An 11,562-nucleotide genomic window follows, 5' to 3' on the forward strand; every position below is an offset into this window, starting at 1 on the left:
ATCGAGATCAACCCGGATAAGATCAAAGCTATCGAGGATATCGCGGTAGTAGATAACGTAAAGGCTGTACAAAGGCTAACCGGGCGCATTGCAGCCCTGGGGCGATTCATCTCGAGGTCGTGCGATAAAAGTCATCAATTTTTCTCGTTGCTGAAAAAGAAAAATAACTTCACATGGACCCCAAAATGTCAACGAGCTTTAGACGAACTTAAGCGATACTTGTCAAGCCCACCATTGCTTCATACGCCGAGGAAGAACGAACGACTGTACTTGTACCTAGCAGTATCAGAAATAGCGGTAAGTGGAGTCCTAGTCCGAGAAGAACAAGGTACGCAATTTTCAATTTATTATGTCAGTAGGACCTTAGGTGAGGCCAAAACTAGATACCCTCACCTAGAAAAATTGGCACCCCTTGCTAAGTGCCTCTAGGAAACTGAAATAGTATTTTCAGTGCCACCCTATATGTTTAGTGACAACCTACTCTTTACGAAATATAATGCATACACCAGAACTCTCGGGACGGCTGGCCAAATGGGACGTGGAAATCAGCGGGTACGATATCGAATATCAACCCCGAACAGCCATCAAATCTCAAATTTTGGCAGATTTCGTGGTCGACTTTACACCGGCCCTAATACCCGAAGTCGAAAGAGAGTTATTGATAAACTCAGGAATGTCTTCGGGATTCTGGACTCTCTTTACGGACGGTGCCTTGAACGTAAAAGGGTCCGGACTTGGCATCGTACTGAAGCCACCCACATGCAATATAGTTAGACAATTTATTAGAACTGTAAAATTGACTAACAACGAGGCCGAATATGAGGCCATGATTGCAGAACTCAAACTGGACAAAGGCTTGGGGGCGTAGGTGATCGAAGCTAAGTGTGACTCCCTCCTTGTAGTAAACCAAGTTAATAGAACATTCGAAGTAAGAGATGAGCGAATGCAAAGATACCTAGACAAGCTACAGGTAACATTACATTGGTTCAAAGAGTGGACTTTGCAGCACGTGCCTCGAGATCAAAAAAGTGAGGCCGATGCCCTCGCGAACTTAGGATCATCGGTCGAGGACGATGAGCTCAACTCGGGGGAGATTGTACAGCTTATGAGATCGGTAGTAGAAGAAGGTCACGCCGAAGTAAACTCCACAAGCTTGACTTGGGATTTGAGAAATAAATACATAGAGTATTTGAAGACCGGAAAACTTCCCTTAGATCCAAAGGAATCGAGGGCCCTGCGCATAAAGGCAGCCCGATTTAGCTTGTTCGAAGATGGAACCTTACTCAGGAGAACGTTTGACGTCCACTAGCAATATGTCTGGGACCGGGAGATACCGAATACGTTTTGAGGGAAGTCCATAAAGGCACATGCGGGAACCAGTCAGGCGCCAAATCATTGGTTTGAAAGGTAATTAGAGCCTGCTATTACTAGGTCGATATGGAAAAAGATGCGAAGGCGTTTGTGCAAAAATGTGATAAATGTCAAAGACATGCTCCAATGATTCATCAACCCGGGGAGCTGCTGCATTCAGTTTTATCTCTGTGGCCGTATGAAGTGGGGGATGGACATTGTCGGCCCTCTTCCATCGGCACCAAGTAAGGCTCAATTTGTTTTGTTTAGGACTGACTATTTCTCTAAGTGGGTTGAAGCACGAGCCTACCAGAAGATCAGGGAGAAGGAAGTCATAGACTTCATTTGGGACCACATCATATGTCGATTTGAAATACCATCCGAAATTGCATATGACAATGGAAAATAGTTTATCGGCAACAAGGTGATCAAATTTCTCGAAGACCATAAGATCAAAAGGATCTTATCAAAACCTTAGTACCCTAGTGGAATGGGCAAGCCGAATCAACCAACAAAACCATAATCCAAAACCTAAAGAAAAGGTTGACCGACGCTAAGGGAAAATAGAGAGAGATCTTTCCCGAAGTTCTCTAGGTGTATTGCACAACTTCGGAATCCAGCACCGGGGCCACCCCGTTTTCGTTAGTTTATGGCGTCGAAGCTTTAATACCGGTCAAAGTTGGGGAGACGAGCATCAGATTCCGATATGCGATGAAAGAATCGAATGAAGAGGCCATGAATACAAGCCTGGAGCTATTGGATGAACGGCATAAAGCCGCCCTTATTCGATTGGCTGCCCAAAAGCAACAGATTGAAAGGTATTACAATCGAAGAGCCAACCTTCGATATTTTAATGTCGGGGACTTAGTTCTGAGGAAGGTCACATTAAACACCCGAAATCCAAACAAAGGGGAATTGGGTCCGAACTAGGAAGGGCCATACCAGATTCTCGAGATCACAGGGAAAGGGTCCTATAAGCTCGGAATGTTGGACGGAGAAAAACTACCGAACAATTGGAACGTAACTCATCTTAGACGTTATTATTGCTGAGGTACGACCCCATTTCAATTCTTTCTATTTTTTGACTAACATTTGCAGGTTATCGACAAGGAGCGGCACGAAGCCTTTAGGTCTGAAAGCATACGCTGCACTCTTTTCCCCTTGAACCAATTTTGTCCCAATTGGGTTTTTCGGCAAGGTTTTTAACGAGGCAATAATGGATCGTGCTAACTTAGAGTCAAAGGCCGATCACGAATCGATGTCAAAGACAGCACTAACAGTATCCAAGGTTCCTTTACAATCAACCTCGAACATTGGGGGGCATTACCCTTGGATGTTAACTTTTTTGCGAGGAAATTACTTCATAATAGCGGGGCCTCGATAGGTGAGATTTGTTGTAAGGGCCAGACGGTCAAACGAACCGTGCCCACATAGGTTGCTCGAGCCCTGGCACAAAACATGTACGCATGTGTAATTATTTTTCACAAGAATAAAGAAAAGTATTTTTCCTTGCAATTATCCCACGCCTTAGATTTTTTTTCTACTTTACAATTCCGTACTTTCGATCTATCATGGAAACAAGCTCAAGGGCCAATTATAACCAGAGTTCGGATGATCACTCCCACACTCGGGGACTACCGTCCGAAAAATAAACTCGAACAGATCAAACTATTGAGCGTTAGGGGCATAAGACCTCTTAGGCAACCCCCGAATTTTAAAGGCCACGACCATACCCACTCGGGGACTGTTATCTTAGGAAAGCTTGGATAACTCGGGAAAAGCAAGCTCACTGGGCTACGCTCGAACTAAAAGGCTACAGCCATTTAACACGTTTCGGATATGTCCGAAATCCGTAACAAAAATAGGCCTTCGAAAAAGAAAAAATAAAATTATTTCACAAATCGGTTCTAAAGGCTACCCTTGGCAGAATCTCAAACTTAAGATATTTTTGGGAGAAAATTTTGGTAACAACGAACCCCGATAACGCCTTAACCCGAAAAGGCAATAAAGGAAACGTTTGTTCGAACCCACGAACACAACCTTATTGTTTCATGCTAAGGCATTCCAACCTATGTGAATACAAATGATAAATCTAAGGAAAAAAATTTGAGAGCCGAAAGGAAAAGAAAAGCCTTATATTTATATACAATAGTTTTTAACAAAGGCCAAGTCGACCTAATACAAACTCTACAACGGCCGAAATGGCCTCAAAAGGATGCAAAAGAAAAACAAAAAACCTAAAGGCCTAAATGGCCTGGTCTTCATCAGAGGCAGCATCTCCATCCTCGAGTTCTTCCCCGCCTTCAGACTCACTTAAACTATCTGAGTCTTTCTTGGGAAAGGCTAGCTTTCGAGCCCTAGCTTCCTCTACTTTGGTATTCTCGAGTGCAGCCTGTATATCGAAGCCCTGAGCATGGACTTCCTCGAGGGCCTCCCTTCGAGCTTGCCACTTTGCATGATCCACCATGCTTTTGGCCTGCGCCTGGATGGCCCCAACATCGACCTTATACTGAGTCGCAGTAGCATTGGCTTTAGTTTTGGCTGCGGCCACCTCAGATTTGGCCGCCTCGAGCTCATTAGCCAAGTTAGCTAAATGGGACTAAAGCTCCTCGATTTTCTTTTCTTGCACCGAGGTTCTCTCTCTTGCAACCCGGAGCTGGGACTCGGCCGACTCCAACTCTGCTTGGACGGCCTCTTTTTCGAGGCTAAGATATCCATATTCTTCTTGAACTCTTCAGCCTCGGCTCAAATTGAATATATTTGTTTTTGAAGATCCTCGATCTGTTCGAGCCTCTGCTGAACCTGCAGAATCAGATCGTTAGTCGTTATCTCCAATTCGTCTTCACTATCGTGAAGCACTCAGAATACCTATTCGTCCATCTCAGCATGCTCATCCCGAGCTGTCACTAAATCTGCCTGAAGCTTCTCACTGAGAACCTTGTAAGTGTCATTTTTCTCAGTGAGGCCCAAACCTCAGCCTGGCACTCCTCCCAGATTTGAAGGAAAGCTTTATGATGCAACACCAAAGCCTACGAGCAAGGAAGAAAATGTTAGAATTGCCAATGACTCCAAGTTTAAAAGAGATAATGGAATGACCCTTGAAGTTACCCGATTCAGAGCATGTTGGGCCTCGTTGAATAGGCAAGGGGCTCCCACTACATTCATCACAGCTTGGTCTTCCTCGGTGACCAAGCACCTCAGATAGCTGGAAATCCCCATAGGGGGAGAGAAGAACCGGGCATCGTCCGGTACAGAAAACACTAATATTCCGCCTACGATCGGGGTTAACACTTGGGGCTGGGAATCGGTCCACCAGTTTTGGGATCGACGAAGACCCAGTAGCTCCCAGGGATGATGTTTTCTTCGGCACCGGTAAGTCACCAAGCCCGGTGACATCTTCCAAGGCATCGAACTCAACCCCATCCAAGAAGACATGGATATCGACCATTCTCTGAGGACCCTCGCAAAGGCGACCTTCCAACATATTAACCTCAGGATCGTGGCGTACGAAATCTGAGGGGACCCAAAAATATCGATCACACCAAGTTCGTCCCTTGGAACATCTTCCGCCATTCGGGAAGCCTCGCCCGCGATCTCTCTCTTGACCATCTCAGCCTGGGATGGAGTAGCCTCAACTCTTTTTGGTTCGGGAACCTCAACGAAGCTCCCTCGTTAACCTCCTCCGATGTGGAGGGCTTTTGTATCGAAGCACCAGCCCGCACACGGGCTACCAGATTTGATTCCTCTTCTTCTTCATTTTCGGACTCGTCCCTTAGCCGACGGACTAAGTCCAAAGATAGAGCGATGGTAACCCCCTTGGGTTTACGGGCTTGCCTTTTCTTTGGCTTTTCCGAGTTCGGGGAACTCGGAGCCCTTTTTCTCTTCTTCTCCTTGGCCTGCTTCGGAGCAGGTGTTGGGAAAGGATTTCTTCTTCAGATGGGGGCCTCATTTCCACATCATTCCCAAGGCCTATAAAGGAAAAAAGACGAATAAGCTCGAGAAAGTGGCCCTAATGATAACCATTCAAAGAAAGAAGCTTACCATGATTGCGGGCCTCCCATCGACCCTTTGATAATTCCATCCAACCATGCTCGGAGTACGGTCTCTACGATACTAGGCTCTCGAACCATTGCTTGAGATCGGGGATTACCTCTGGCGCCTGGGTCATAGCTGCAACACCAAAATATATAGATGAGGAAAGGAGATAATAAGTAAAAACAACAAAATTGAAAAGGCAAAGTGCTACTCATGGTTCATGTTCCATTTCTCAGGAAACGACATGTCTTCATCAAGGATTAGGTCCCAAGTCCTTATTCGGATGAATCGGCCCATCCAACCTTGGTCGCGAGATTCGTCTATGCTCGAAAACAGGGCCTTAATAGCCCGACGGACAAGCTTGATCAACCCTCATCGATAGAGTCGGGGACTGTAAAGGCGCATAAGGTGATCGAGGGGGAAAGGACATCCCTCGATATTGCTCACGAAGAATCGGAGGAGGATCACTATTTTCTAGAAAGAAGGATGGATCTGGCTGAGGGTCACGTCATACCTTTTGCAGAAGGAGACGATGATAGGGTCTAAGGGACCCAACGTGAAAGGGTAAGTGTAAACACTTAGGAAACCCTCCGCATGGGTAGTGATCGACTCCTCAGGCAAAGGTACCACAACATGTTTATTGACCCAGTGACACTCCTCTTTAACTTTGTCAAGGAGATCATCGGTTATTGTGCATATGTACCTCAAACCGGTTCGCATCGACCAGGTACGAAGAAGGTCTTTTCAATCCTAAAATCGGCGACAGTAGGGCAACCTCACGGAACAAAATCCTCAAGGGGATGTTCCGCTGCAGCTCCGTCGCCGGTGGGCCGTGAAGAAGAGGCGGTCTCATTTTGCGGTACGATTTTAGAAGTTTTTGCCATTGTAAAGTAGAAGAGAAGGGAAGTAGGATGATATGCGATTTGCTTAAGATTCGAGAGATATGGAAGCAAGAGTTACAAAGCAAAGAGATTTCAGAAGAGAAGCAGCAATGAAAAGAAATTCTGAGCGTAAATTTTAAGTGGAAGAAGGTGGCGGCACTTATAACTTGCTGGTGGCGATTCAGATCCGATGGTGGCCGACCAGCAACTGACAAGCATTTAATGCCTCGATAGCCGAACCAACGGGACGTTCGGTAACCACTTGTCGCTAACGTTATAATCGGGCTCGTCGCTTACGTCCTAGCATATCGAGACGGGATTGGAAAAATTCATATTGTTTCTCGTCATCTTCTCTCCAAGAAACGAGGGGACTATCTGTATACGGTCAAATTTAGCCCTTTTTGTATGACTGATCGAGACTGGAACGCGATAAGCCAAAGTTCAGCCTCGTATTATATCGAACCATGATGCAAAGTTAGGTTGTCGAGCTCGTGGCCCTGAGACCGATTAAGATCAAGATCGAGACCGAAAAAGATAGAGATCGAGGGAAGCTTACCGAGTAGAATAATGAAAAGACGAAATATCCGCAATCGGTCGAGGATCACGGCGCGAATCCCGGCACGTATCAAGAAGAGGCCGATTAATTAGCCAATCATGGGATTTCTTACCTTATATGGAATTGTACTTAGAGTAGGACTCCCCTACTATATAAAGGGGAGTCTAATCATTTGTAAACGGAGGATAATCACGCAATACAAAGCAATGTACTGTCATTCTTTAGTTATCATTGTCTAGTTATTCTGCTCTTAAGCCAGTTGATACATATTTGGTTCAAGGGTGACCGAACTCGAGGGCCAAGGCTGTTCAATTTGTGTGGTTTGCATTTATTCTTTAATTGTCTATTTCAATATTAATTTATTCTTCTCAATCTGTGTCACGACCCTAAAACCGACCCGATCGTGATGGCGCCTATCGTGAAACTAGGCCAGCCGACACAATTCCCAAATCAAACCATTACTCTATCAAAGTCATTTTCCTAAGCCATTAATTAACAAAATCTCATAATATAAGTCTAGATAACCAGTGCGGAAATATAACACAAGCCCGACATCGGGGTGTCACAAGTCACGAGCAACTATAACTCTGTCTCAATACAATAAAGTCTAACAAAGTCTGGAAGACAGAACTAAATAAATCTGGGGAAGATATGAGGGAGAAGAACAGGGCTGCGAACGCCATGCAGCTACCTTGTCGACTCCAAATCCTGCTGAATGGACAATCAATGCTCACTATCGCGACTCGCAACTCCTGGATCTGCACACAAGGTGCAGGGAGTAATGTAAGTACGCCAAGTCAGTAAGTAATAAAAGTAAAAGCAGCTGAGCAGTAAGAAAATAGATGATTCCACATCATAACACTACAACAAAATAGTATATTTCCAAAACAATACATAAATCAATTAACTCGAAAAAACAACTCAGTTTCAGTAAAACCTTTTTCTTTTAAAAACATCTTTCCATAGTTTCAAATAAGTGGTGAAACAGTGGTGTAAAACTAATAAGAACGTAAACAGCCCCTCGGGCAAGACATGTACCATAACCGCCCCTCGGGCAAAAATATCAACCGAACCAGCCCCTCGAGCTACTCACAATACCTCATAGTCAGCCCCTCGGGCAACAACATATTCAAGATTAGCCCCTCGGGCAACATCACATCACACACACTGGGTACTCGCGCTCACTGGGGGTGTTCATACTCCGGAGAGGCTCCTACAGCCCAAGCGCTATCACAAGCCATCTCGTGGCATAATAAATCAGGCCCCCGTCCTATCATATATCACAAATCAGTACGACATGCTGCAGCGCGCAGCCCGATCCCATGATATCCTCACAACATAGGCCCTCGGCCTCACTCAGTCAGAAACCTCTCAAGACACTCGGGCTAACAGTAAAACAGGTGCTCGGTCCAATATATCATTTATAGAATCAAAACGGAGTAAATAGAACCGAGTTATGAAATCAGTGATAGGTTTTCAATGTCTTTGCTTTATGTTTTGATGATCTAACAAACTTACTGTCAAGGACCGGATAGGGAACCTGACACACTTGGACTATACTGCAAGTTAACGGATTCCAGCTAAGTGTGAACTGCTATAGCTTCAGGAGATAGGAAACCAAACAAGGACCCGATACCCTTGTGGTTCCCTCATAGCAGTACAAAGTCAATTGGACACAGCTGGAAGCGATATGACCGCCTGCACTATTTTCTGCACTGCACTGTTTGCAGTGCCCACTTATTCCTTGACCAACTAAAGTGGTTACATCATTTCAAGTGATGTCATCAAGGTGTATCAATAATGAGTTTATATTAAAACATCACTTGAACATTTCTGTTTCTCATTCAAGCCTTTTGCAAAATAGAGAAATTAATTCTCACGAGCTTGAAGAACAAAGTTAAACACTACTATGGACCAGTTCCTAAAGTTAGTATTTTGTTGTCCTTAGTTGAGTTGTAACTTTGTTATTGTTCTTATTGTATCTCCTAAACTCCTTAGCCAGAAGCATTGATTAGGAACTCTCTTGTAAAATCCGTAAACTCTTAGAGTTTATGTTGTGACTAGGTTTAGTCATAAGTTAAAGTCTTTGTTACTATAAGAGTGACAAAGTGGCTTGTGGTGAGAGTATCACAAGTTAGTTGAAGTCTTTGTTACTAGAAGAGTGACAAAGTGACTTGTGGTGAGAGTATCACAAGTTAGTTGAATTCTTTGTAACTAGAGAGTGACAAAGTGGCTTGTGGTGAGAGTACCACAAGTTAGTTGTGTTGAATTCTTTGTAATAGAGTCATTACAAAGTGGCTTGTAATAGGTGTTTACAAGTTAGTGAAGTTGAAAGCCTACAGGTGTAGGTCTTGGTTTTTGTCCCCTTGAGTTGGGATTTTTCCACGTAAAAATTCTGTGTCCCATTTACTTACTGCTTTATTGGCATTCTCAGAATAACCTCATAGAGAACCAGGTACTCTACTGTTTGGTGGACTCATACAAACTAACAATTGGTATCAGAGCGGGTTCCTCCTATCAGGCTAACACCTAGGAAGGATCCTTATGGCTGCTCCACCAAATTTCGAAGAAGGTCAATCTACATACCGACCACCCAAGTTCAATGGACAATACTATGGGTGGTGGAAAACAAGAATGCATGATTTCATCATGGCTGAGGATTCTGAGTTATGGGATGTCATATGTGACGGTCCGTATGTTCCAACAAAGGTACTAGAAGAACTTCCATTTTCAATGTCAAAAACCGGTAAAGAATACACCGACGCAGACAGGAAAGCTGTGGAGAAGAATTTTCATGCCAAGAAGATTCTGGTATGTGGAATAGGACCTGAAGAATATAATAGAATCTCTGCTTGCGACACTGCTAAGGAGATATGGGAAGCTTTGCAAACAGCTCATGAGGGAACCACCCAAGTAAAACAGTCTAAGATCGATGTGCTCACTATCGAGTATGAACTCTTCAGGATGAAGGATGATGAATCTATTCAAGATATGCACACAAGATTCACTTCCATCATAAATGAGTTACACACACTTGGTGAAACCATTCCTAGAAACAAGCTAGTGAGGAAAATCCTCAGTATTCTGCCTAGCCCTTGGGAAAGCAAAGTGAACACTATTACTGAATCAAAGGACTTGCAGGAGCTGACCATAGAAGAGCTGGTTGGAAATCTGAAGACTTACGAGATGAAGAGGAAGATAGACAGTGGAAGAAGAGAACCAGAGAAAGAAAAAAACCTGGTACTCAAAGCTGACAGCAATGACTCAAGTGAGGAAGACAGTGACATGGATTACCTAACCAAAAGATTTCAGAAGATGGTCAGAAGAAATGGAGAAATGCTAAAAAGGGGCAGCTCTAGCAAACCAAAAAATTATGATCTCTGTCATAAATGTGGAAAGCCTGGACACTTCATCAAAGACTGTCCTCTCTTGAAGCAAGAATTCTCCAAGAACAAATCTAAAAAAGCAGCTAAGAGGAACACGGTGCCTCTCAAGGACTTCAAAAGAAAGAGATCTGCTGACAATGTGGTGAAACAGGCTCTTGCAGCATGGGGAGATTCCTCTGGTGAGTCTGAAGATGAAACTGATGCTGGTGATAGCTCCATGATGGCTGTTGAAGGCGAGGAAAATGAATATGACTCAACTTTTGCTTTGATGGCCCAATCAGATGATGATGAAGACGATGACAACAAGGAGGTAAATTTAAGGGATTTTCTGAGAAATTTGAAATCCTACTCTCCAAAAAAACTCATGTCTTTAGCCAGTGTACTGATTGATGCCTATCATAGTCTTGTGGAGGATAGGGATTTCTTGACCTTAGAACTAGGAGAAGCTGAATAAACTAGAGATGACTTTGCGGCTGTAGTTATTGACCATAAGGAAACCATTGAAAACCTCAAAGAAGAAAGAAATGATTTCTTGGCAGTAATTGCAGACCTAAGGGAAACAATAGAGAGACCAGGGACTAAGTCAAAACCTGGAAATTCTGGAAAGGGAAAAGAGATAGCTAGTGAGGAACACATTAGGCTTGAAAATGAGTTGAAAGCTGCGAGAACTAGGATATGTGTTGAAACTGAGAAAAACAAGCACCTCCAAACTGATAAAGAGTAAAAAATGATCTTGAAAAGTTCCTAAAGTGGACCTGGTCCTCAGAAGCTATCACTGCCATTGATAACTAGGGACTTTGATGCATTTTATACTCCTTCCTGCTTATGTTTTGATTGGAAATTCGTACAAAATAGTCCCAAAAGGCTCACAAGTTGTGCTTGATTACAGGTTTCATCAACAAAGTGAAAAGATGTCAAAGATCATCTCAAAGGGAGTGAAACTTGCACAAGTACCAAGACAAGACAAAGCTCAGGCAGAACAGTCCCAATGCGGCCGCACACCATTCTGTGTTGTCCGCACAAGGAGATTCAGAGAGGTTGATTTTCAGGCAAAGAGGCAGTGCGGCCGCACTAGGATTTTGTGCGGTCCGCACTGAGATCAACGCGGCCGCAGTCCATTCTCTGCGGTCCGCAATGAGGAGAATCAGAGAGCTGCAAATTCCAAGTAGCAAGCCAATGCGGTCCACGGTGTCCAAGTTCAGAGAGCAGTTTTGTCAAGTCCAAAGCCCTAGTGTGGACCACAGTCCATTTTGTGCGGTCCGCACTAACCCCGCAGGGGCATTTTTGTCCAGAATTATCAGCTTAGTATAAATAGCTTCTTTTCCATTTTTAGGTAAAGCAGATAGATTTAACT

At 44.0% G+C, this 11,562-nt stretch overlaps 1 protein-coding gene across 1 annotated transcript; it reads left to right on the forward strand.

Annotated features, from left to right (window-relative positions):
* Positions 1 to 9,555: 9,555 nt before the first annotated feature.
* LOC109212653 lies at positions 9,556 to 10,932 on the forward strand. The gene is made up of 3 exons (XM_019376320.1): positions 9,556 to 9,770; positions 9,876 to 10,518; positions 10,702 to 10,932. Exons 1-3 carry the CDS (start codon positions 9,556 to 9,558, stop codon positions 10,930 to 10,932), a joined length of 1,089 nt encoding a protein of 362 aa, XP_019231865.1.
* Positions 10,933 to 11,562: the final 630 nt, after the last annotated feature.

This window comes from Nicotiana attenuata, unplaced genomic scaffold, assembly GCF_001879085.1.
Source record: "Nicotiana attenuata strain UT unplaced genomic scaffold, NIATTr2, whole genome shotgun sequence".
Taxonomy (NCBI): domain Eukaryota; kingdom Viridiplantae; phylum Streptophyta; class Magnoliopsida; order Solanales; family Solanaceae; genus Nicotiana; species Nicotiana attenuata.